Source organism: Scardinius erythrophthalmus (genome assembly GCF_964197995.2).
Source record: "Scardinius erythrophthalmus genome assembly, chromosome: 20".
Lineage (NCBI taxonomy): Eukaryota > Metazoa > Chordata > Actinopteri > Cypriniformes > Leuciscidae > Scardinius > Scardinius erythrophthalmus.
This window is the reverse complement of record NC_138240.1, coordinates 5,159,666-5,186,898: the sequence shown is the minus strand read 5'-3', so window position 1 is coordinate 5,186,898 and position 27,233 is coordinate 5,159,666. Positions and strand designations below refer to the sequence as shown.

The 27,233-nt window shown below is 37.1% G+C and overlaps 2 protein-coding genes across 4 annotated transcripts in view; both read right to left on the bottom strand.

Annotated features, from left to right (window-relative positions):
* The window catches only part of srpk3 (SRSF protein kinase 3), a 29,365-nt gene extending 29,161 nt beyond the window's left edge, over positions 1-204 (bottom strand). Inside the window, exon 1 of the mRNA XM_081348403.1 lies at positions 74-204. Coding sequence (XP_081204529.1) covers positions 74-119 — 46 coding nt within the window. The 5' untranslated portion in view covers positions 120-204. The remainder of the gene's footprint in view (positions 1-73) is intronic.
* Positions 205-1,282: 1,078 nt separating this feature from the next.
* Positions 1,283-27,233, bottom strand: part of plxnb3 (plexin B3) — a 79,226-nt gene continuing 53,275 nt past the window's right edge. For all 3 annotated transcript variants that reach the window (XM_081349675.1, XM_081349677.1, XM_081349676.1), the window contains exons 9-35: positions 26,789-26,897; positions 25,840-25,965; positions 25,494-25,610; positions 25,179-25,269; positions 24,352-24,518; positions 21,882-22,033; positions 21,512-21,778; positions 20,550-20,723; positions 20,321-20,465; positions 19,838-20,074; positions 18,573-18,731; positions 16,821-16,969; positions 16,568-16,668; positions 16,016-16,233; positions 15,354-15,532; positions 14,688-14,754; positions 13,723-13,869; positions 13,477-13,636; positions 13,283-13,386; positions 7,623-7,704; positions 7,344-7,510; positions 7,023-7,183; positions 5,999-6,146; positions 5,761-5,825; positions 5,571-5,646; positions 4,700-4,774; positions 1,283-4,616 (exon numbers count right to left, since the gene is read on the bottom strand). In XM_081349675.1, coding sequence (XP_081205801.1) covers positions 4,512-4,616; positions 4,700-4,774; positions 5,571-5,646; positions 5,761-5,825; positions 5,999-6,146; positions 7,023-7,183; positions 7,344-7,510; positions 7,623-7,704; positions 13,283-13,386; positions 13,477-13,636; positions 13,723-13,869; positions 14,688-14,754; positions 15,354-15,532; positions 16,016-16,233; positions 16,568-16,668; positions 16,821-16,969; positions 18,573-18,731; positions 19,838-20,074; positions 20,321-20,465; positions 20,550-20,723; positions 21,512-21,778; positions 21,882-22,033; positions 24,352-24,518; positions 25,179-25,269; positions 25,494-25,610; positions 25,840-25,965; positions 26,789-26,897 — 3,748 coding nt within the window. In that variant the 3' untranslated portion in view covers positions 1,283-4,511. The remainder of the gene's footprint in view (positions 4,617-4,699; positions 4,775-5,570; positions 5,647-5,760; positions 5,826-5,998; positions 6,147-7,022; positions 7,184-7,343; positions 7,511-7,622; positions 7,705-13,282; positions 13,387-13,476; positions 13,637-13,722; positions 13,870-14,687; positions 14,755-15,353; positions 15,533-16,015; positions 16,234-16,567; positions 16,669-16,820; positions 16,970-18,572; positions 18,732-19,837; positions 20,075-20,320; positions 20,466-20,549; positions 20,724-21,511; positions 21,779-21,881; positions 22,034-24,351; positions 24,519-25,178; positions 25,270-25,493; positions 25,611-25,839; positions 25,966-26,788; positions 26,898-27,233) is intronic.

Below are 27,233 nucleotides of genomic sequence, written 5' to 3'. Positions count from 1 at the left end.
AAACACATTATACATCCACAGACATTAATATGTTTACCGCTGTTTGGCTGTTTTTTAATGAAAACACTCTCACCGTTCATCGATATCATCGGGACAGCTGTCACCTCACATTCGCACATTCGCTTCAGCTGCTTCTGCGCATGCGCACTGGGGCACAGCGCTGTATCGACAGCAGCTCATGCACAGTCCATACCCACTGTGCCCACATTATGAATACCAAATAATATTTTGATACAATTTTAACTTAGTTATACTATTTGGCTCCTTTCATTTCTGAATCCAAATTTTCCACCTCAGACATTAAAAACTTATCTTTTTCCAAATTAGTGAAAAAAATAAATTAAAAAAAATACACGTAAATTCTCGTTTTTTTTTGTTTCTTAATCTGAAGCAAGAAATTATGTCATGATTTTCATGAAAATTTTTCAGAATTTGAACAAAAATCCTATATATTTTTTTGGTTATTGCTGCCAAAAGTGTCAAGGCTGAGACTTGGATGGCAGGGTTGAAGGAAAACATCAGGTTTTTCATTTGAATTAGGCTATTTTAGTAACCTAATGTTTAAAATAGCCTATTTCCACTATATTTAGCTATGTATTTTTAGACCTGTAACAAAACATATTTTTCCACCTCATTATTGAAGCCTTATCTTTTTTTCAAATGTGACTACAAAATAAAAGATATGTAAATTATGTGTGACAATTTTCAGTAACTCTTTACAATAAGGTTCCATTTGTTAACTGGAACTAAGAATAAACAATACTTCTGTTCTACAGCATTTATTAATCTCAGTTGATGTTAATTTCAACATTTAATGATGCATTTTTAAAATCAAAGGTAGGCTAATATCTGCCAATATTATTTATTATATGTATCTAAGCTAGCATGAACTAACAATGAACAGTTGTATTTTTAACTAACATTAACAAAGAATCATAAATATTGTAACAAACACATGCTCATTGTTACTCTAATATTGTATGTAATACTATAAACGTAGTATTTGTTAACGGATTAACTAATGGTGTTACCTAATTTTCACGAAAATGGTTCAGAATTTGTGCGATCCATCCATTTAAAATATTGGCTGCATCAAAAATCACATACTTCCCCATATAGTAGGCAAAAAATAGTATGTGATAAAAGTAGTATGTCTGAATTCAATACTTTTATAGCACCTACCTACTCAAGAGAGCATGTGATTTCGGATTCAGCCGTTGTCCCAGACTCTTTTGTTTAGATGTCAACAGATATACAAAACTCAAACCAGAAAACACATCTTCACTGTTAAAATTATAGCTTTATTTTTTTTCCCAGATACAAATTTCCATTTCACTCATTTTAACATTTCGGCTCCCAATTTCTCCTGATTGGAGAGAGCAACTTTGTCCAAGTAAAAAAAAAGAAAGAAAGAAAGAAAGAAAGAAAAAAAGAACATGTCCTCTTCACAATATGTACAGGCACATATACACAATTGTTAGCAAACTATACACAATACAAATACAAAAGAGTAAGTCTTTAGACTGGGTTTAAGTTCTCTTTTAACCCCAACTTCATTAGAAAATTACCATATATTATTATTTTTTTGAACCCTTGTATAAAAGTTGTGTAAAACTCGGTGCCGGGCAAGGGCTCCATGTACACCAACAATTCTCTAAACAACGGTCTGAATTGTTTATCTGCAAAGATACAAAGCTGTAATCCACGTAATTGGCAAAACAGTAAATCGCAAGACTGTACAAAAAGATTTAGCTGGATTCTCTCAGAGAAAAGTGCACATAACAGGAGATTTACTAAAAAAACCTCAACATCATGTACGAAGCGCTACAATTACTTACAAACTCTCATGCATACACACACACACACACACACTCAGTGTTTTTATGAGAGCCATGCACTCATAACGCAGTCCATCGAGCGACCTCTCAAAAAGCAACCCAATCAGAAAATCCAATCAGATCTCAAGCATGCATCAGCCTATAATAATCAGAAAAATACACCAAGAGGCCAAACACATTCAACAACAGGATAATAAACACACAGAATGAGAAAACTAATACGTTTCCCATTTTTAAAACCCAACCCTGTGCATACATTATTATGATGAAGCCTAATAGCTCAAAATCACATAAATAAATGCAGGAACAGGGAAGCCTTCAAAAATACATTTGAGATGTCTAGATAGCATTAAATTCATTATTTTCAGTTTTATACACAAAAGAGACTGTGTTGAAGCACGTAACATCAGCTTCATGATCAAACTACAAAAAAAATTAGACTTTATGGATAAGCCGAAATGTAAACACAAAGTGCTTCAGGCAAAAACAAATTATAAGAAGCTAAAAAGAACAGATGCGCACACACACACACACACACACACACAAAAAATGGAATTTACACAATCACCATGAACACAGATCACTCCAGGAAATGAGCTGGTAGGGCAAACTAGAAATGAATTAGGTTACACATGAGTGTTTGTACTGAATCCATTGAGAATCCTGAGACTCTGCTTCATGATCTTTACAACATGCAACAGCTGTGCCACAGTTCATCATCTTCTCCATTTGGCAAGTAATGTCAAGCATGTTTACTTGGTAGACATTATAAAAAGTAACAAAGAAGGCACATTTGGCGCTCATGTATAAATAAGCATTATTTACAATATAATAAGTTAGTTTCTATTCAGTGTCTGATGTACACAACTCTCAAGCCAACTGCTGCTTTTCAAATCATCGGGACCAAGCGGATAAAGACGCTTTTCTCCACTTGTCAACCCAAAATGTCCCAGTTTTGTTTCAATATCTCCCAAGAAACTGGACATTCCAGCTGCACTTCAATTTTCACGCATCTTTGAGAATTGTGCTCTCTTGTGCTGTTAAATTCAAAGCATTAGCAAATCAATGCCATGTGTAAGTGTGGGTGAATCTCACAAACACTCCAAGGTCTCATTTCATGTTTAAATCAAATCAAATCATTAAGAAATCTTGGTAACACTTTACAATAAGGTTCATTAGTTAACATTAGTCAAATACTTTAGTTAACAAGAACTGATGAACATCATAGTTAATATTAATTTCATAATTTCCTAATACATTATTAAAATCAAAAGTTGTATTTGTTAACGTTAGAAAATGCACTGTGAACTTACATAAACAATGAATGTCTGTATTTTGATTAACATTAAGATGAATAAATACTGTAATAAATGTATTGCTCATTGTTAGTTCATGTTCATTAATACATAAGTTAATGTTAACAAATCAGACCTTATTGTAAAGTGTTACCGACATTTTATTTTGATTGAGGAAAACGAAAAAAAGAAAAAAATCAAGCCCTTTTTCAGGACCATTAAGTTTTTGTGAATTCTGACATTTTTACAAGAATTACGATACAATGCAAAAATAAAAATAATAATGATATATTGGATCAAGTGTAAAAATATTTTGTGCAAAATATAAAATATATATTTTTTTGTAGATTTGAGAGTGAAATATAACCTGGACCCATATTTTACAGGGATCCATCACAAATCTTGGGCGTGAAGGTGCATTAACGTTATGATCAACTAAAGTTAACCAGGCTATAGTGCTACAAATCAGAATTCAGATGAGCACATTTAACAATTTTGTATCCCAGTGTGAGAAATTCTAAGATTTGAGATCCTAACAACAGCAGAAAACTTGAAACCTGTGACTTTTGTCTTTCTTTTGCATGCAAACATAAAGCTACACAAAAACACACACACAAATATTGTGCTCTTATAACATGTTCTGGCACTTGTGTGCATAGACTTACACTACGGCCCCTGTAAAAGCTTAATACTTGTTTTGATCTGCAATACTAATGTAGAAACGTTAGTATAAAAGGTTAATACAACACGGCCAAGGACAGCCTTTTGAGTTTAGGATTTGATAGTGGAGGAGCAGAACATTTCTAATCCTGGAACGAAATACTCCATGTACAGTAGAAGTACATGTGCGACTTGTCCACAGCGCTGACATGATTGTAATGGTTGAACGTGATGGGTTTTGTTGAAACAGTTCATGAAATTCCATACAGAAGATCTGATCACTTGAATGGAAGTAAAAACAATATAAAATGTGTCTTTTGAAATGCTTCAGTAGTGTCATTAAAATAGACTTGGGTCAGAGAATTTCAAATGAGTAAACTTCACATATACAGCAGACCCTTTCAGACATACAAGCTCACACACACACACACACACACACCATCAGTCAATACTCCTGTGAGTAGTTCAGAGTCTCAGTCTGAAAAGCAATCCTTCTCCAATAAAAATCCCATTGAGGATTTATCGAAAGCTAGTGATCATTACTTCATTTCCTGTTCCCTTTCGTTAAGAATATACAGCAAGTTTATGTGAACGGCTGTGGAAGCACGCAAGGGTTTGACGTAGCGGTAGCATTACATCAGCCGTTCAATCGAAAAGCACTGATCTGATTTCTCTCAGATGTGATTATTGATGAGTTTAGACGGTAAAAGGTCAAAGTCTAAAGGTCAGTGACTTTATTCTCCACCAGGGCGGCGACCTGCTGAAGCCGATACGCCAGCTGCATCTTTTGACCCGCAGCGTCTTCCTCCAGAGACATGATAATCTGCACGTAATGCAATATGACAGATATATTAATTTGCTCTAACACACACAACTTAAGAAGCTTGAATCAAATTCCATACTGACCTGATCATAGTATTTGTTGATATATTTGTACAGCTCATGCAACGCCACCAAACTGTTCATCTCGGATGCAAAGCTCTGAAAACAGACAGATCAGAAACTTAAAATAGCAAGTTTAAGTGTTTATGATGAAGAAATAGAACATCATTTTAAAAAGGAAGGAAAATTTAGTTCAAAACACAAAAATAATTTACCATATACATGTATAAAAATTTAAATGTGTTTAAAATTTGGTGCAATTTTTATTTTTTTACAAAATTCAAAAGTCTAAACCACATGACATGGTGTTTTTAAAACAAATATCACAAATTATTAATTCAATGGATATTTTTTATATTTTCCAATTATTTATTCAAAACCAGTTTTTGACCCTCAACAAATGAATTAATTCAAAAATAATGTAATATTTTACAATTAATTCAAAAAGATCTTGCACCCCATGAAAAGCTGTTTATTTTACAAATATCACGAATTATTAATTAAATTTGTAAAAAGATTTTCCGATGCAAAAAGTTGTCGCATCACATGACATGTTTTTTTTTTATTACTAAATCAAGTTATTTATAAAAAAAAAAAAAAAAAAAAAAATTCCAAAAAGTTTTTTAAAAATTCCAAAAACGCCACATGACATATCAAATAAATAAATAAATAACAAATCACAATTAATTGTAATTCAGAAATTAAAAACATGATCAGCGTGTATTCAAGAAATGTTTAATAAATGAATAGAAAAACAAATAAGTGTCACATCATTGACCCTTAAAATAGACATTAACATTATCAGTGTGGTTTCATAATTTTGGACCCTGCTGTCTGTTAAAATGTAAAAACACAGTCAGAGTTTCATTTAGAACAGAATAAAATTCAGTCTCACCCCAGACAGCTCTGTGAGGGTAGAGTTCATTTCCTGGTAACAGCCGGACACGGCGTTGTGAATATCACTGTAGTACCTGCAGGAGAGGAGGAAGCTTTATAGCACGAAATATCATCAACTTCCTGTATCCATTTCAGAGCTAATAGATTTGAAAAGGGTCGTATCACTGTGTAACGTTTAGATTCCTCACCGCTCCACCAACTGCTTGTATCGTGGGATTTCTCTGGCATACAACAGCTTATTTACTGGAGAATCCTGAGGACGAGACACACGACAATGAGCTCCTTTCAATGCTACGGCATCCTTGAGCTTTTGCTTATTTTCTTTTTCTCTTTCCTGCCCTTGTTCATCTTCTCGCTCTACATGCACACTCTCTACCATAATGAGGTCACCGCTAGAGAGGTCAAGAGGTTAATTGCTGTACTGACCCGGCCCACTTTGTGCTCGGATGTAGTGCAGGAATCAATGAAGGTCTGTGCGATCACGGAAAGGACGGCATCCACGCTATCCGTCACCTGCACGTCAAAGACAAACTGAGGATTCTTCAAGATGTTGACCCAGAAACGCAAAGGCAAACTGTAAGGCGGAGGGAAGACAAGAATGCATTTAAATTAAAATGTAATATAATGAACATAGAAACATGAGGGTTCTCCAAGACAGAATCATTTGCAATCACAGTGTAAGGATTTCTAAAAATCAATTCAAATCCAGAATGATTCACTAATGAATCATTCAGAGCAAATTCTGAACCAGTTCGACCAACTGATCGGGGGAAAAAATAATGATTTGCTTGCTCAGCAAACTTTACACAAGTACAGTGAATATTGATATTACAAAATGGAAATATGTACAACAAATTATACTCACTATAGACATTTTCAGATTTCACAAATTTCCAGAGCTTTTCAATTATCTTTGTAATAAAAGAACCCATTCAAAGGAACGATTCCGTCAGAAATCAGACATCAACGTGTCTTGCGAGCATGTTTTATTCTACAATAGTAATATTTAGTCAATAAAATATATTAGATTGGAGGAACAACAATTTTTTTTTTTGCATTTGTACTTTATGAAATGGATGAAAAATGGATTTCCTCTCCTATAGACTAATAAATATCCATCACTTTACCAGTAAATCAAGATTACTGGATAAAGATTTAAAAACAATTTTATAGTCTTTTTTTTGAGAAAATACAAAAATTACACAAAAAAAACATTCAGTATAAAAACTCCCAATACTTTTCTAGACCTGAAAACCACATTTCCAAATTCCCTGAATTTCCCAGTTTTTCAATAACCATAGAATGACAAAATGAATGTCTTAAAAAAACTAACAATCAAGTGAAACAAAAATATGTCCACTTCAAATGTCATATTTAATCTAAACTCCTGAGCTGTACAGCTCAAAACCCTTAATTAAATAGTTTTATAGATGTAGGCAGTTATGCCGACCTGTTTGTTTTCCAGATGTGAACGGTCTCTGGGTCATCGATGCCGTGTTTCTCTGCCATGTCGTCCAGGAAATCAAAGAAGAATCTGACGGCGATGGGTGGAGGCCGTTTCGTACTCAGTATGGCTACAAAGACATCATCTACAAACTTCTGCAGCGTGCCCTGAAGATACGCATTTATAAACACAGAGCAGCTTTCAATCACACTGACAGTCAGCAGCAGAAGACACATCTCAAACAAACATAAGCAGCGGCAGGATCCGTTTGAAGTGGTTTTGTGTATGCCGTTTTAAAGATAACTCAATCACAAACATCTCACTTACCTTCATTGAAAGCAGTCGTGTAAGGTAGATCTCAGGAATGGCTTTTGCCCGCTCTCTCTCTCTCATGCTGCTCTTCCTGTGTTTGGGGATCTCGGCATCTTCGCTCGGCTTCACCAGATGCCACAGCCGAAGGCCTTCCTCCTCCTCTCCCTCCAGCATTGGAGTTTCTACAGCAATTGCAAGGAGCAGACCAGATATAAATATGAAATATATCAAAGTGTAAAATAAAGTGAAGTGATAAAAGTTTATTTTTTATTGACCATAAAGTATTCAACTTACTCTCTCCAGTCTGGTAGACCTGATTTACTCCAAGAGAACTCTGGGAACGAGGGATGAGAGCGACGGTGGCCCCGTCAGGTACCTGAGAAAACAAGAGGAAAGAGAGAGACTTAGAGCTAAATCAAGTCAACCAACCAACCATCTCACAAAATCAACCAATCAATTTAACAAAATCAACCAACCAACTCTCAAAAATCAGCCATCCAAATCAAAACATCAAACAATCTCACAAAATCAACCAGTCAACTTACAAATCAACCAACCCACTCACAAAATCAACCAGTCAACTTACAAATCAACCAACCCACTCACAAATTAACCAGTCAACTTACAAATCAACCAACCCACTCACAAAATGAACCAGTCAACTTACAAATCAACCAACCCACTCATAAAATCAACCAGTCAACTTAAAAATCAACCAAACCACTCACAAAATCAACCAGTCAACTTACAAATCAACCAAACCACTCACAAAATCAACCAGTCAACTTACAAATCAACCAACCCACTCACAAATTAACCAGTCAACTTACAAAATCAACCAAACCACTCACAAAATCAACCAGTCAACTTACAAATCAACCAAACCACTCACAAAATCAACCAGTCAACTAACAAATCAACCAACCCACTCACAAAATCAACCAGTCAACTTACAAATCAACCAACCCACTCATAAAATCAACCAGTCAACTTACAAATCAACCAACCCACTCACAAAATCAACCAGTCAACTTACAAATCAACCAACCCACTCACAAAATCAACCAGTCAACTTACAAATCAACCAAACCACTCACAAAATCAACCAGTCAACTTACAAAATCAACCAAACCACTCACAAAATCAACCAGTCAACTTACAAATCAACCAACCCACCCACAAATTAACCAGTCAACTTACAAATCAACCAACCCACTCATAAAATCAACCAGTCAACTTACAAATCAACCAACCCACTCACAAAATCAACCAGTCAACTTACAAAATCAACCAAACCACTCACAAAATCAACCAGTCAACTTACAAATCAACCAACCCACTCATAAAATCAACCAGTCAACTTACAAATCAACCAACCCACTCACAAAATCAACCAGTCAACTTACAAAATCAACCAAACCACTCACAAAATCAACCAGTCAACTTACAAATCAACCAACCCACTCACAAATTAACCAGTCAACTTACAAATCAACCAACCCACTCAAAAAATCAACCAGTCAACTTACAAAATAAACCAACCAAACTCATAAAATCAACAGACCAACTCAAAATATCAACCTACTCTCAGATTACGTTTATATGGAAGTAAAATAATCTCAAATGTTTTTGAAACAAAAAGCCTGTTGAATTGTACTTGAAAAATAATAGGCATTGCATTAACCATGCTTGCATTTTAATGCATTGTATTTTTAGGGCTTGCATTTTTATGGGCTGAAATTCAACATGGTTGAATATTTAAGCTGTGAACAGGGCTGGACTGGGACAGAAAATCGGCCCTGGCATTTTGGCCCAGACTGGCCCACTACATATGATCATAAACACCACCCATCTTTGCACGCCTTTGAATATGTTTTTGTTCAACTCCTATTCATTAAAACCACTAATATGTAATGAGTGAGTATAAACGAGTGAGAGTTAACAGATGAAATAAGTACAAAATTGTAATTTATTAATACAATTGAACTATACTCCACAGTGGTGAATCAAAAAAACAAGCTATAAGCTGCATTGGCATAGCAATACCAGTGTTTCTCACAGGAACTTTGGTAAAACTATGGTGGGTGGACCTCAGTCCTTCTAGGGGGGTTTGGGGGCATGGTCCCCCTAAGAAAATTTTGTGCATTTTAATGTTAAATTCATCAATCTGGTGCAGTTTGAGGGTTCAAAATTAAAAGCTCCAACCAACCATATTCAGTGTGCAAATATAACAAAGAAAAAAATCAAACCTCTTTTAGTAACAGTGCCTGTCTATATTACACTACTACATAATAATAGTTATAATATTAATCTAATGATAGTAGCCTAATAGCCATATATTGTAAAACAAATGCACTGAAAAATAAAGAAAACTTTCATAATTAGTTTTGTACTAATTTCTATACTTGAAAGAGATGAGCACATGATCTTTTATTTTGACGGAAACTGCATCGAGCTTTTATTTTGTCGGAAAACTTGGATAAAAACGCATTAAACTTCTAGTAAATTTCTGTAATCGTCAACTATGCAGATGTGGAAATAATCTGTAACTGGGTTATGGGTTCCTACACTCATAGCCAAAGTGTTTTGAAAGTAGTTCTGCTTACCGCGGACTCTACACTTTCTCATCTCTGTCCTTATCCTCCTCACTATCCTCATCATCAGCCACTGGAGCTGATGAAGGTCCTGCTGCTGCAGAAAACATATAGGCTATATCTTGACACATTTTACAGCGTCTGCTTGAAGGGCCTGTATCTATTTTTCACGCTATTTCTCTGCACATTCCTTGCGTTTCTTCTCCATCTCTCAGACTATTTTGACAGATACACACTTGACACTGCACGCTCACTCAAAGCCCAAAGGGGGAGGTGTTTAAAGATGTGATTGGGCCAGCCCAGTGTCAATCAAGAAAACAACCAATGGGCCGCTGATCTACGCGTTTCATGGGCCGGTCTGTCAGTGGAAAAAAAACTGACGCTTACTTTTTTTTGACCAATGCATTACACCGGCACTAACCCAGCGCCGTCAATTAAACAAAACAAAACGAATGGGCCGCCGATGTACGAGTTTTATGGGCCGTTAAAAAAAAAAAAAAAGTATGAGATGTATCGGCCCAAAAGCACGTCGGCCCACCGGGCATTTGCCCGGTATGCCAGATTACCAGTCCAGCCCTGGCTGTGAATATTTCAATTAAAAACATTTCAAACACATTTTCATTATTAAAAATTCAATAATCCATATTCACCTTTCATATTTCACTTCCAAAATATTCAAACTGTTTAAAAATACAACCTATAATATTCAACAGGCAATTTTCGGTCCATTTTATTTCGCTTCCACAAATTCGCTTCCACAAATTCAGTGGTTCAAATTCGACAGTAAATTCAACGGAACTGCAGGAAAACCAATAGATTATCGAGCATACTATCCATCTGCTGTTAGTCAACCTCACCAGCAGGTGGTGCAAAAGCGCGTGTTGTTGACGAAGACCAGCAACTGTTAGAGCAAGCCATTCATTCATTAAACTCATTTAACAGCAATGTAAGTGTATTTGTGATTATTATGACGGCGGTTGTATGTTAAATTCAGTGTCTTCACGGTTACTTTCCCTGTGTAGCCTACAATCATCTTTCTCTACCGTGAACAAGATAATGTTATTCCCCGATGCGGATACGCAGATCCAATGTTACATTTTTGAGGTTGACCTATATTTCTCTTGGTTGTTTAGTTGCCTTAACTTTATATTGTGGCGATGTGCTGCATGCAAGCTATTAGGGTTTCCCTCAAAACGTCAGGATTCCCCTGCTGGACATATAAAACGCTTAACGTAGCTTAATGGACTAATTACAGTGATATAAAAGACCAAACTCGCAGGCAAGCAGATTGACTCAGAATAACGCACAAAGTTTAATGCTGAGCGTTTCCCAGTGATAGACTGGCATAAAGTTGGCTTGACGTTTGACATTCGCACATTTAGGGACCGTCTCTAAAGTGTATACGTCTTTGGTATACACGTTTCAAACTTCAATATCATTTGAATAGAACGACTTACAGTCATAAAACCAACTGTAAAGTGTTCATGTGGTGCCAGCCATAATGCGCAGTTGCGCACCCTTTGGATTTTTGATATTTATACAAATAAATTAAAGTTTGCTATTGAAGTTAGAAACGTGTATGCCAATGTTGTATGCAACTTTTGAGACGGTCCCTAAATGTGCGAATGTCCAAATGTCAAGCCAATTTTACATTTATTAGGCTACATTTAGTCATTTATTTAGCAGACGCTTTTATCCAAAGCGATTTACAGTTAAACTAACAATAGGAGGACAACAATATGCAAGTACTATGACTCTTCACAGTTTAAGCTAATGCAACGTACTACTCTCTCTCTCTCTCTCTCTCCACACACACACACACACACACACACACACACACACACACACACACACACACACTCTCACACACACACTCTCACACACACACTCTCACACACACACTCTCACACACACACACACACGTGTGTGTGTGTGTGTGTGTGTGTGTGGAGAGAGAGAGAGAGAAGAGAAAAGAAAGTGTTAATGATCAAGTGTTGATTTTATGCCAGTATATCACGAAACGCTCTGCATGAAACTTTGCGCGTTACGTTCATATTCTTAGTCCATAGTAGCCTACAGCCTACATCCCCATAAAGGTGCGAGTTTGGTCTTACATATCACTGTATTAGTCCATAGCGTTTTGCCCCGACAGAAGGGGAATCCTTGAGTGTGAGGTATTGAGGGAAACCGATTATAATCCTGTTCATGTAGGTAGAGAAAGCTGATAACATGTAGGCTACAAAATGTAACAATGAAGTTATTGAATGAAACATAAACACAGCTTTTGTGTCTTTATCATCTTTTCCGCATATACTAATCATTTTCATTTTATGAATGAATGGCTTGCTCTAACTGTTGCTGGTCTTCGTCAACAACACGCGCTTTTGCACCACCTGCTGGTGAGGTTGACTAACAGCAGATGGATAGTATGCTCGATAATCTATTGTTTTTCCTGCAGTTCCGTTGAATTTACTGTCGAATTTGAACCACTGAATTTGTGGAAGCGAATTTGTGGAAGCGAAATAAAATGGACCGAAAATTGCCTGTTGAATATTATAGGTTGTATTTTTAAACAGTTTGAATATTTTGGAAGTGAAATATGAAAGGTGAATATGGATTATGGAATTTTTAATAATGAAAATGTGTTTGAAATGTTTTTAATTGAAATATTCACAGCTTAAATATTCAACCATGTTGAATTTCAGCCCATAAAAATGCAAGCCCTAAAAATACAATGCATTAAAATGCAAGCATGGTTAATGCAATGCCTATTATTTTTCAAGTAGTGCAATTCAACAGGCTTTATGTTTCAAAAACATTTGAGATTATTTTACTTCCATACGTTTACATGACAACGATAGGCTGAAAACGGTGATGTTTTCCCTTTGAGTTTTACACGTACAGATGACACCACTGTCAAAACGATCCCCATTCACACGGATCCGCGAAAAAGACTAAAAACCCTGTATTCTGCTGCCAGGCCCTTAGATGGCGATGAAACACTATAGACTGAACACGTAATACGCATGTGCATGACGTCATCATCTTCAGAGTTTCGCATTTTTGTTGTTTACACGGAGACCGTTTTAAAAAACGAGCACTTTGAAACCTGTTTTCAAAATTTAGCTTTTTCAGGCATCCAAACGAACGACCAAAATGCATAATTTTTTCGTTTTTAGTTGAAAACGGTGTCGTGTAAACAGCCTCTCAGAATCAACCAACCAGACAATCAATCAAGCTACAAAGAAACAAGTCAACCATCCCACTAACCAATTAGCCAACCAACCAGCCAATTAACTAATCAGCCGACCCACATTCAATCAACCCATTAATCAACCAATTAATCTGAATGAAATATACCTTGTAGTGCTGTAAAGTGTTAATCCGTTTCCAACGACCCTGAACGATGCCTGTGACATCATCATCAGACAGAGTCAGGTGACCTGCCTGGCCAGATCGCCACTCTGAAGGAACACAATATGCAAAATATGAAGCTTTTACAAATAAACCAAACATAGTAGTGACTAGTCTAGATGTATCTACCAAAACCGTACCAAGGTCCAGTGAGTCTGCGGCTGGTCTCTGGGAGAATGGCGCTCCTTTATAAATCTGGTCCAGGATTTTATCTTTAACCTGAGTGATGGTGTCAGTGTCCAGAACTTTAACAGGGCAGGGCTGGACCTCGACACCACTCTTCACCAGCACTGTCAGAGTCTGAGATGGGAAACACCTGTCATGAACCTGTCACCTGTCATCATTTAGGAGATTGGTTTTGTGCAGCATTGAGATGGAAGTATTACCACAGAGCAGTAGTCGATGTCCTCTCTGAGGAGGTGGCTGTCGTTGAGAGTGCGTTTGGCTTTGCCCGTCACTGCATCCACTGGTCCTTTATCTACCTGGTATTTAATAGCCCTGTACAACTTATACAGAGGCTCACCAGCAACCTCCTGCACAAACACACGCACACATTTACATGCATTAGCAATTGCATTTATGTCTGTCACAATAAATCTTGAAGATTAAGTTTTATGAGGAGATGTTTTATTAAAACCATAACCCATGAGAAGTCTAATGTTAAGGCCCCAATATACTTCAAGTGAAAAAGAACAAACTGGTGAGACGTCATTTCGAACAAAATCAGACAAAACAAAACAAAACAAAGTTAATTTTGCGTTCGTTTCGGGAGTTTGAAACAGCCTGCCAAAGCGAACTTTCCGGAAAAATTGGCTGGTAAACACCTTCGAACTACCATTGGTCTGTGGCGATTACATAAGAGTGGGTGTGGCTCTGAGGCTCCGCCTTCTTTGGCATGGAAATCTCTGGTTAATTTCTTCTGTTCAGGCAAGTACGCAGCACATATTTACATTTTCATCTTAACACTGTTTTTATCATTGTGGGTAGCGTCAGGATATCGTTGCAAAGGGATTTCGAACTTCTTTTTTTACCCCTAAGCGAAGAAAGAAAAAGAACTTCGCTGCGAGTATATTGGGGCCTTTACAGTGATTTTACCACAGTTCAGATACAAAGCAGACCTCTGTGAATATGGTATATATATAATTAAAAAATATATATAACAATAATGTATTGTTTATTAAAATCTTGTGAAAAATAAAAATACATATTAAAATGTTTTTTGTCACAAGAAATAGATTTTAATGAAATAATAATAGTAATAATACTACAAATCTATAAATATAAAAACTTTGATTATTCACTATCAATCAATGCAAATGCGTAGAATTGAAGCCATCACATGCTCTGATACCTTGAGGAAAGAGTAGAGACAGATGGACATCCAGTTGGTCAGCATCTTTTCCACAACCGTCTCAGTCCTACAGATGACAACACGCATGTTATTTCACTTCAGATTAGATTTACTATAATCAGATCAGGACGGATCAGACCAATTGTTTTTTTTCTTGTTTGTAACAAACACATGATGTATTCTTTTGAATTTTTTGTATTTATTTTATGTGAGTTAGAACCTTGTTACATTATTTCTGTTGGGAGTAAAATAAACATGAATAAATGCAGATAAATTAAACTAGTAGTCTTATTAGTGTACTCATTATTACTTATTGAATATTATTGATGTGTTCTTGAAAACATACACAAAGCTACAATACACCATAACCAAATTACATTTTTGAATTACCACCTGCTTTGTGGGAAAACAGAAGGTCAAAAAGGAACAAAATAAATTATATAATATAATAGGAAAATTATACATTCATTTATTGATCTGAATTTCTATTAATATTTTTGAGCATACAACATTGGGATCTCAGTGACGCCAAACATCAAGATAGTAAATATCAATGACAAGGCCATGCATATGATTCAAAGAACTCTTATACTGATAAAAAGTTGTTTTGGATAAAATAACAATAATAAATGCATGCCAAATAAATAAAAGGTGAATGTGAAATACCTGCGCAGCATGAGTTTGGGGTTCTTGGCCACATACTGCTGTACTAGATCCCCCAGTAGGGTCTTCATAACATCAGTGAAGTATTCCAGCTTATCATGAAGGGCCATCGTGAGAAGAGACGCAATGTAACCTCTGTCCCTCTGTGAGAAACTCTGCTGTGCCTCCAGAGTGTGGATGAACTAAGAGGAACCCAGAGGAGAGTTTACCAGCAATAGTGCCACATATGTTCCCTACAAGAGCATACTATTTGACCAATTTCAATCAAACAGTTCGAGCTTTCAAAAAACTGCACTCGTAAACATCAACAAAGCCTCAGACTACTGAGATGGATAAATATTTAAAATGCTGAAGTTCAGCTCTGAAGTTTCTTCACTGCTGCCTGACAGCTTGGCAGTTTAAACGCAGATAAAGCATGAAGAAGATAGCGACTGAGAACTCCCTGTGCTAAACAGGCATCCAGCTGCATTAATGCAAATTGAATATTACATTTGCTTTCTTTTTCATCCTTTGTTTAGTCTTTGAGGTGAAATCATGGCTCCAAAAACAGCCACTGATGCACATAAATACGCCAGCGGCATAAACACTGTAATTACACTCAGCTTTTTTTTCCTCTACAGGAAGCTGGAGCCGAACTGACAGCACAAACAAGGCACTTCACTGACCCGTATAAGGAAGAGTCTGTTGTTGAGCAGGTTGTTGAGCTGACCCAGGCCCTGCTCCACCGTCTGCCTACGGAAATCAGGCAAATCCAGATTCTGACTCAGTGGCGCACCCTTCTGGCCGGGGAAGAAAACACGCTCTGCATACGTGCGGTAATCCAGAAACGGGATACCAGGACCACCAACGTCACTGCTCAGATCCATCATCTCCGTCATCAGATCTGGAGGGCAGCAAACAGCTCGTTTAAAAAGGTGGATGGCAGAACATTGAAAACAATATCATTTTTCCTTTATCATACTTCAGTTTACAATTACAAACCATGGTAACTACATTGTGTTTCCAAACAACATAGTATTATAGTTACTACTATAACTGTTATTATAATAATGAAATAAAAATGATAAAGATTATGAAAGCTGTTTATGAAAGCCCTGTGTGAAGATTATTTATTATAAATAGTAATCTACACACAGGGTAAACAGCTTTTACATATATTTTAAAATAATTATATAAATATTTAATTGAGATGGATGGATGAAAAAGTCCTGTCATACCAGTGAACTCTTTCCTGCACTGGTCTCCAACATTTATCTCCAGAGTCTCCAGCTGCACCAGAACCTTTTTATAGTCTCTCAGAGCCTGTTTACTCTTCCGCCTTTACAAACAGAGCGAGAGCAAACACAGGGTTAGAGCACGACCGCTAACAAATGGATACCATTAGAATTCTTCCTGAGTGCTGGATTTGAGTTCACGGCTCATCGTCATGACGACAAGCTCAGAAGGGTGAGGAATCTGAGTTCACTCTACCTGTACATGAGAATGATGACCAGCACGATGAGAACCACCACCGCGGCCCCCGCTGCCAGGCCGATCTGAGCCGCCAGAGGCACCGGTGAGTGTAAATCGTTGTCGTACTGCACCCGACCCAAGTCAAACGCCAAGTTTCCCATTAACACCTGAGTGAGACACACACACATAGATGTTAGCATGTGATGGGAAAATAAAGACACAATCCTAAGCAGGTGTGATAAGACACAGTGTGAAGCAATAAATTACATCTATTTAAACAAGATGGGTTCCAGGCCACAGTCGGTAGTAAAAACCTCATTTTCACAGCAGAGACAATAACATAAACCACTCAAGACAGACCAGATATGGTTGTTTAGCGATGATATATGCCTCTGAAGAAGACACAAGCCAATGTGATTTCAACTTAATGTATTTTAAAGTCATTATTTTCATACGTTTTTCCATAACGTATGTAGAAAGATACATACAGTAGAAAGAGTTAGGGAAGCACAAAGTCAAAATTTTGGCTGATAAGCCAATAATAATATTTATATTATGGCCAATAATGATATTAAATCTTATACTATTTATTTATACTCTTTTGTCTAAATAAATAATATTTCTCTGTTTTATTTATTAATAAATAATGTACAGGGTGGGCCATTTATATGGATACACCGTAATAACATGGGAATGGTTGGTGATATTAAAGTCCTGTTTGTGGCACATTAGTATATGTGAGGGGGCAAACTCCTCAAGATGGGTGGTGACCATGGTGGCCATTTAGAAGTCGGCCATCTTGGATACAACTTTTGTTTTTTCAATAGGAAGAGGGCCATGTGACACATCAAACTTATTGGTAATGTCACAAGAAAAACAATGGTGTGCTTGGTTTCAACGTAACTGTATTCATTCATGAGTTATTTACAAGTTTCTGACCACTTATAAAATAAATAACTCATGAACGAATAAAGTTACGTTGAAACCAAGCACGCCATTGTTTTTCTTGTGACATTACCAATAAGTTTGATGTGTCACATGGCCCTCTTCCTATTGAAAAAACAAAGGTTGTATCCAAGATGGCCGACTTCTAAATGGCCACCATGGTCACCACCCATCTTGAGGAGTTTGCCCCCTCACATATACTAATGTGCCACAAACAGGACTTTAATATCACCAACCATTCCCATGTTATTACGGTGTATCCATATAAATGGCCCACCCTGTATACATTAAAACAATTAAAATCAATTGTTTTAAAATTACACTGCATTGAAATAATTTACAGTAAAATGAGTATAAAAATGGATTAATTTTGATATGTGCAAAAATGTACATTTAACAGTGTTACTTTTGATGTTTTTAAAGTTTAACTTTTAAATAAACAGCAATGGTATTCTAATAATAGATGATATTAACATGCACAATTGAATATACAAAATAAACCAAAACGTTAAAATCTCTAACTCCCTATTGAAAAACACTACAAAAAACAAGTCTGCTAAAAAGTGCCTCAGTCAAACATCACACATGATCTAATTGGCTCTGATTTGATCACTTCATGCAGCATTTCACTTTCTGTGCGGATATAAAAACTGTGATGCTCAAAACTTGTCATGTTTGTCAACACAATGTTTGTCTGACTAAAACTACGACACCCAAACTGTATTTGGCGATTGCACCAGAATAAAAATAACCTTTTGGTAACATTTAAAAAAAAAAAAACATGTGCACTGAAACAACTACAGAAGTCACTGGATTCAGACTGACCGTAAGCTTGGGTAAGTCATCGTCGTCCAGGGCGAGAGGCTGTTCCTCAGGTGGTTCGCAGTACAGGTGCGTGTTATCCAGAGTCTTGACGTCACATTCTTCCTTCCCCAGCCGGGCCAGAACTTCCTCTCTGCTCATGGCCAGTGTCAGTCCCTTTCCCTTCAGAGACAAAACACACATCCTCAGTCACTTCAACTAAATTACAAATGTTTTGGTGCAAAACAACAGGGTTATTATAGTTAACTAAAAATTACTATTAAAATCATTTTTGTTAATTGAAATAAAACTATTTATGCTATTGCCCCTATTATGCTATTTTAAAGGTCCCTAATTTTGTTTTGGAGCTCGCTTATAGTAGGTTTACATGCATCCAAGGACAACAAACAAATTTTTCTCATAATATACATATGGTTTGATCAAGGATCTAGTCTCTAAACTCCTTACCGCCATCCTACTCTGCTCTGATTGGTCAGCTGGCCAAGTGTGTTGTGAATGGTCGACAACTTACAGCACGCGTCAGAAACTAAACGACTAATATCATATCTGAGTTTCAGCTCTAGACGCTTCCATAGCACTTGTTTACACTGTGATATGATATGAACAGTAATGATGGCATCGGATTTACTGAGTCTTCATCCTTTTGAAGTGCCAAGTGGATTTGCTTCCGCAGCCCAGAAAACAGCAGCATCTTCTTGACATGTCGACAGCACAAACCAAACTCTTCCAGTCTCAGATACAACTACAGTGTTTAAGGGTCAAAGTAGCTCACGGGCAGCCAATGAAAACCACAGGCTGGCATTATGCAAATTTGTTGCAAACCTAGGAAGGTTTGTGCAGAAAGTAAGATTGGAATTAGTGTTCAGAATTGGTTGTTTCTTATGGGAAACAATAATTTCATTTTTTGTGCACTTTGCAGACCTTTTACATTCACAAACAGCTCCATTACACAGTACATGAAAGAAATATCTGAAAAAAGCTAAATAGGGGCAATTTAAAGTAAAGTAAACAAAAATCAGAAATGTTCTCTTTTCAAACTAACTGAAATAAGTTGAAGCACTGTAATTACAAATTGGAATTGAATAAACAAATGAAAATAAATTAAGCCTAAATAGTAATATAAAAAAAACAAAAAAAACATATAAAACGGACAAAATACACAACAAAATAAATGAAAACAGACACTATAAAAATAAAAGTTAACTCAAAAACTATAATAGTACTAAAATAATACTGGTTGACCCTAAATGATACAGAAATGCATGCACCTCTACTGCCAGGACTCCTCCAGGTTTAAATCGGATGGCTGTTCCTTGGGATTCACTGTTGAGCTGGAATAAGTCTGGGTTTGGGTGGTACGTGAACGGCTTGTTCTTGATGGTGTGAAAGTCGATGTGCACATTGTCCATCTCGAACCACACTCGCACGATCCTGGATTTCGGTGGCACCTCTGGGCTCTTGCAAATCATTTGCTCTGAGGAAACGTTGGTGCACAAATTCTGACTCTGAAGACAGAAAGAAACATTTGCACTTCTGCACTTCCGAGAACATTTTCTCTCACGGGCTTAGAGAGTTAAAGTGTTCAGATTTAGTCAAGTAAATGATTAAACCATCTCTGAATAAATATTTGAACCTCTGAGAATGAATCAAATGTATGAGTACTGTTTGCATTAATTTTGAAAACAAATTCTGTGTTTGACATGTAAAATTGGTTGAAGCAATGTGTGAAATGAGTTTCCTGACTGTTTTACCATAACCAAGAGACTCCTGGCAGAAACGTGGGCGTATCGACGTCTTCTGACTTCAAAACTCTCTCTAGGCTCATAAGAGACTGACATCTTCGGGTGCTGAACGACATTTAAGTTTTGGCCGGTCACGTATATAACACGTCCACCCCTAAATTAAAATGAAATCGTTAGAGGAATAAAGTCTCATGATGCAGATGAAGGATGCATAAGAGTAGGACTTGAGCGCACGCACCCGTAGAAACTCTCAGTCGGTGTTGCATCAATAATCACTGGGTCGTCCATATAGCTGAAAAGGACACTATCCAAAATCCTCTCTGCTTTTCCAAACACGACTTTGAGTGGCACTTTTCCAGTTTGGTTTGAGTGACTGGTGCGACAAATCAGCCTTGTGTCACTCACTTCATTGCTTATGGGGGGGAAAAACAGAGAGAAGACTTTAGGGTTCACACATGTAGTTCGGTCCAGATCAAAAAACTAAAACATTTAGTCCTGGCCCGCTTAGCGTTCACATTGGCATTTTAACATCAAACCTAAAGATACTGAACCTAAAGGGGTAGGGATATGTCCATAACCTGTTTGGTTGGCTTTTATTATGTATATTACACGACGGAACTTACCGAACATCCAAAACAATGCTGTGTGCTGGGCTAAATGCGCTCGCTGTATGTGCGTAGCCTACATATGATGGTATTTTGACCAGCTGAGAACTCATGAAGAGCTTATAAAATGTGTAAAGGAGTCAAACCAACGAAGATCTGCTGCGCGGAGACGCGGTTCTGATGCCTGTACCAAACAGTGATGCCTCAACATTATGTTCTTTCTAAAAACAAATATGCTTGAGCATTCTGTCCTTTTTAGGGTCGCATCTTGTGACACCATGTCCTTTTTTTGGTTCGTTTACATGTCTTTGGTCCATGTTGCGTTCATATGTCAGTCGAACTGCACCAGAGTTTGTTTGTTTGTTAGTTTGCATTCTCGGTCTGCTTGTTTGGTGCGCACCAGGGTTCGGATAGCAGCATTCACACTTATTCAAATTAACCGCACTAACAGAGCAATCGCACCAGAGTTCATTTTAATCGAACCAAACATGCCAAGTGTGAACACACCCTTAGATAAATGCAACTTGCAGCATCCTTTCCGTAAATTACATTTGCATTTTCCATCAATAAACAGATGAAAGATATTGGCACTCACATACGACAAGGCTTTGAGCCCAGGAACGCCTGCAGGCCAGTGATTTGGTCACTCTTTTGTTCTGTTCTTTGTCCCGTCAGGAGCTGCGACCCGTGCACCGTTAGTGTCGTGCCCCCAGCCAAGGGCCCTTTTTTGGGCACAATCATGCTCAGCTGTGGGTCCTGATATGAGAACGTCTGCTGGGACTCTCCTTTCTCTGAACCTCTGACGGTGATGATGACCGGTCCGGCTGTGACATTTGCACTGGCCTGGAGCTCGCACACAATGCTGAAAAAAAAAAAAAAAAAGAATTATGCACATATGAATTTTGATGGCAATTTCTCATTTTATTTCATGCACTAAAACAGTCATTTTAAGAGAGGCGTTGTACCTGGTGGAAATGCGATAGGCCTCAGGCAGAAGTCTACAGCTGACCCCTGCCACCGTCACTCCTGCCTGGACGTCCTGGAAGTTCTGACCTAGGTTCGATCCCTGGATCGTCAGCAGTATGCCGCCCTCTAGTGGACCAGTCAGAGGCTCCACCTGTACACAGACATAAAGTCAATAATTGCAGAGAGTGGTTTGACAAAATGACCTCTTTAACATTTAAACATTCAACACTGTTGAAGTTTGAAATCAACCCAAACAAATACACCCCTCCCTTCACACAATGCAAGAGCGGATGTCTCTTTATCATAGCTAAAGCAAAGCAAAATAATGCATCGCAAAGATGCCGAACGAATGACAGGGAAGAACATACACAAGAGTATACACAAGCAAGAGTTGGTTGTTAGTCACCAGCAGCTCCAGACAAACACTGACATTCAAAATTGTCCTGTTACTATAGCAAACATTACAACAACAACATAACCAATGTTATTCACGTATGGAGCAGAAACAAAGCAACCTCTGTGCCCACTGTCTAACCTCTCTCCAGCGCTGGGAAGCTTTTCTAAAATTAACCTAAAGCTCTTGCCTGATCATAACCCTTCTTTTCCTAGTGATTTTCCTCTGACCTTTTCTCTTTTGTAATGTCTGTTATGGCAATTCATTTTACTTCATGTGATGTATGTACATGCATGACAATAGACAATTGTTTAGTGGAAAATTACTATGTACTGTGTCCAGCTGTGAGCTGAAGATGTCTTTGCAGCAAAAGGTGTTACATGTCTACTCAACATCCTGCCATTTTGAAACAGTTCCTCTTTTTCTGGGTCAAGCGAATAAGACAATAAAATATCCTTATATGGTATAGATCTTCTTTCTGAATTAACATAACAGGAAAACAACAGAGTAATCTGTGATATATAAAAAGGCAGGGTTGCCCTTCGCAGCAGAAAACTCTGATTTCTGTATGTGAATGGCCTTCTTGCAAGAATAAAGTACTTCAAAGACAAATGGGTTTGGTTTTCATTGCAGTCTCACCACTAAATAGATGTCTCTCAGCCATCTCTCTTTCTATAGTCTTTCTTCAGTTCAAATCTTCCTCTTGCTCACTCTCTCCTCCCCCATCATGAGTGGACACGCCCCCTAATGTTGATTGGCTACAATTGTGTTGTGGTGCTCATGCTGATCCACTTTCAACAGTGTTTCTCAGAAATTGCTTCCTGCACCTTTAATTGACCTTTTTCTAAATTCAATTTGAATGTAAAAAACACACAGAGTGTCCTTTATAAATGTATTTAGAGACCAAAATTAACACCCACCAAGGGTCGCATGTGACTAATAATTGGTTTGCAAAAAATTAGTACAATGATAATTATTTAGGATAATAATAATAATAGAAATAATAATAGGTTGGACTGGCAGTGCAACAACAATTGTTCGATCCTTGCAGTGTTTTAATCTTTCTATGTGAGACAAAATTTGTTTTGATTCTCTACGCCAGGAATATTAGATCCAGTCTTTTAACCAGATCAGAAAATATCTGTTTTGTCTGAAACCCAAAACTAGTTAGCACTGTATTTTGTATTCTGTATTAACAGCAAGGAAGAGTAGAAAACAGGAGACAAAATGATGATAAAAATGAGCAGGGTTTATTGAATAATCTCAGTGGTTTATGTTTAAATGCTCAGTTGGACTTCATCTGACCGGCAAAAATCCAACAATTGTTGTTATATCAAACTACTTCACATTATTCCATAAAACCTTAAAATGGAGACATTTTACTCTTATTCTTAAAGACAAATATTACATTAAACCACAAAATCTTAAGATTAACCAACAATACAAGCAAAATAATTCATATATAAACATAATATATAAAATGTATATATAAAAAATAAAATTTATATATCTATATATCTATCTATATATCTATCTATCTATCTATCTATCTATCTATATATATATATAGATTATATATATAATTCAAAATTATTGAATAAATGGTTTATTATAAATGCTAATAAAAGAACTGAAGCAAATTGAGAAATTAAAACAACACAAATGCATGGTTACTCTCTTGAAGCTAAACACACAGATTGCTACTGAACGCTCAAACTAGATCTTTAGATCATTCAACACAAACTTTGCACTTATTTAAAGATCAGTGACTATGGTCACAGCTTTTGCCTTCACATTGACATTTATGCATTCAGGAGATGCTTTTATCCAAAGGTATTCGTTTTAACAATTCATGCACTCCCTAGAAATCAAACCCATGACTTGCGAAAGATGATAGACTGACAGGTTTATGATTATGCAAATTACAAAATTAGCTGTGGTGTTTGCTTCAATGAATAAATATAAATTAATTGGCAACAAGATACATCTTTAAGGAAATAGCAAAACCATGGTTGATGATAAAACATTTCTCAATTCACCCACATAATTTAATTTTGGACCATGCATACGTGTACCTCAGTAATTAGAGGGGGAGGACAGGTGTCCATGGTTCCACTGGTGCAGGATTGGTTATACACACAGCCGGGAGTTTCACTGGCACACCACACACACCCATAATTGGCCGCAACCGCACGGCACTGGCTGCAGTCGGACTGTCCCACTGAGCAGTCGTACAGCTGCACTGTTACACAGTCACACACACTATCACTGTGAGCTCACAATCAACAGATACAAAGCTCTTACTGGCTGCATCAATGACTCAATTGTTGTTCTTGTCCTATTTAAACAAAGTGGAATCTTATCAAAGGACAGAGTCTTCTAGCATGTACACAACATGATCCATCCCTGATAAAATCCTAGATAATTAATGACAATAATTTTTACAAATGTATAAATAATAATTATATTATTCATAGATAGATAGATAGATAGATAGATAGATATAAATATATATATATGAATAATATATGAATAATATATAAAATAATTATTAATATATTGTATGCATATGTATATATACATTTGTAAAAATTATTGTCATTAATTATCTAAGCATTATATATATATAGATACATATATAGATACATATATAGATAGATAGATAGATAGATAGATAGATAGATAGATAGATAGATAGATAGTATTATAAAATAGAATCATATAAAATTAGTATAAGTATATTCTAAATTTGATCTATTTTTATTTATAAATAATATATTTTTTTACAATTTCTGTTTATAATTTTTATGCATTTAAGTTATGCAAATAAGTAAGTACATTGTTTAGAAACAAGAGAGTTAATTTGAGGATGTTCAGTGACTGAAATGATCATGGTACTCACAGCGGAGATGTGGAGCTGAATCTATACGCTGCGTCCCCCGTTGCAGGTATACAGGAGCGGAATATTCAAACTGCTTTCCTGAGTACCCAAACTACACACAGACACACAAAATCAATGTATAATCAGCCAGGTGCATGCAGACCAATCATGTGTGGCACCATAAACAAATCCATGTTTAAATTGCTGTGTTTTTCTGGCTGGTGTCATAAATTACAGCTATTATCAGTGCAGACGTCACACACAAGTCTATATTAACCGCAGCGGCTGTGGTGTGATTCGATGCTGTGTTGAATAAATGGCCGCAATTAATATCACCTGATGAGCGGCGCACTTGAACACATGCGTCCCCGTCTCTTTGCTGCGGTCCAACGTGGCCTGCAAACTCAGCTCCTGGCCTTCGATGACCAGCACGCACATGTAATCTTCCTCATCCTGTTCAGAATATCACACAGTATGTCACACAATCAAACGCTAATCACGAGAGGTCTCTAAACCCCCCTTCCTCATTCCAGATGCATTATCATAAATGAGTTCACCCAGACCCTCCTGAACACCCGGGAATAATGGCCTTTTAAAATGCACAGCCATGAAACGTCAAGGCCAACGTATTGGCTCAGGCACAATGGATGGGGTGAAATGATAAACGGCAGATGAGCATCACCTCAAAAATGTCCAGGTTTTTGCCCTGTAGAGAGAGCTCGGTGTCAAAGCCAACAGGAACCAGAGGGGAGCTCTGCAGGGCCCAGACGCAGGGGCAAGAGTCGGGCCCGCGGGGCGTTGACTGCTCCTGTTCACACACACACACACACACACACACACACACACACACAACATAAGTGTTTCACTGAGGGCAAAGGTGACCTGCACCTACTTCTTTGAAAGTGACATGAGGGTTGGTTAGTTTGGTTTTCAGGTTAATGCAAATGATCAGCGGAAGGTGCAATTTGATTGGATGGACCAAATTTAGACATGACTGCATGATTTCGGCCACAGCGTTTTAGACAAACATGATAATTTAAAAAAACAATAATCTTGCAAGTTAGTCACCAGAGATAAAAAATTTTTTTGGACGATCACAAAACACGTGTTTTTTTAAGACCAAGTTACCACACAGTTAAAAAAAAAAAGTAATATTAATAACAACAACATTCAGCAATATTATTAATTTGACTGCACTGACACTATTAGATGAGAACTGAGCTGGATTATGACATCACTGTCTTCTGCTTCAATGAATTGAACTCATTTCAAAATTGATGACCTTTACACAGTTATTGTGTGGCATGTGGTGACTGACACCAATAGACAGGATTGATGGGTAAGATAGATAGATATAAAAGATAGATATACAGGATAGATAGACAGTCTGTCGGAGATAGTCTGATTGATGGATAGATGGACACTATACTTGAAAGCATGAAAGCATGTCCTACAAAAACATGGTACTTTTTAGAAATGTTTTGGATATATTCCTGTTTCAGTAGATGACCTCCACGCATAATAATAACAATAATCATTTATTTTGACCTTTGACCAAACAGGTCGTGACCCCGTGGACAGTCTGTAAGTGGTTATGAAATGGTAAACCCTGGGGGAGGGCGAACACTTACTCTGCTGTTATAGATGACGTGCTGAGGGGGGCAGTTCTTATCATGAGTGCAGCGCTCATCCTTCACACACCAGTGACACGGCCACATACTGCTAACACACGCCATGCACCTGCAGCAGATCACATGTGATACGATGAATGTGTCATCAGAGGACAGCCCGTATGTGTGGTCATATAATATTCATATTAAATACTAGTACATTTATAATGCAAGTCAAAGTTTTTTGCACTAAACAGTCGTATTTTATATTTTCACTAATTTTCCACACTCTCTTGCCAAGACCAATTTAGAATTAAGCCCATTAAGTCATGAAAACATTTCACCCCCCTTCGCCCTCAGAAAAACAACAACATTTTGCATAAAAAATAAGGACAACAAATGACTCGAATACAAATGCTTTTCATTTAAATTAGCATAAAATTAAAAGCAGCATGACAAATATTAT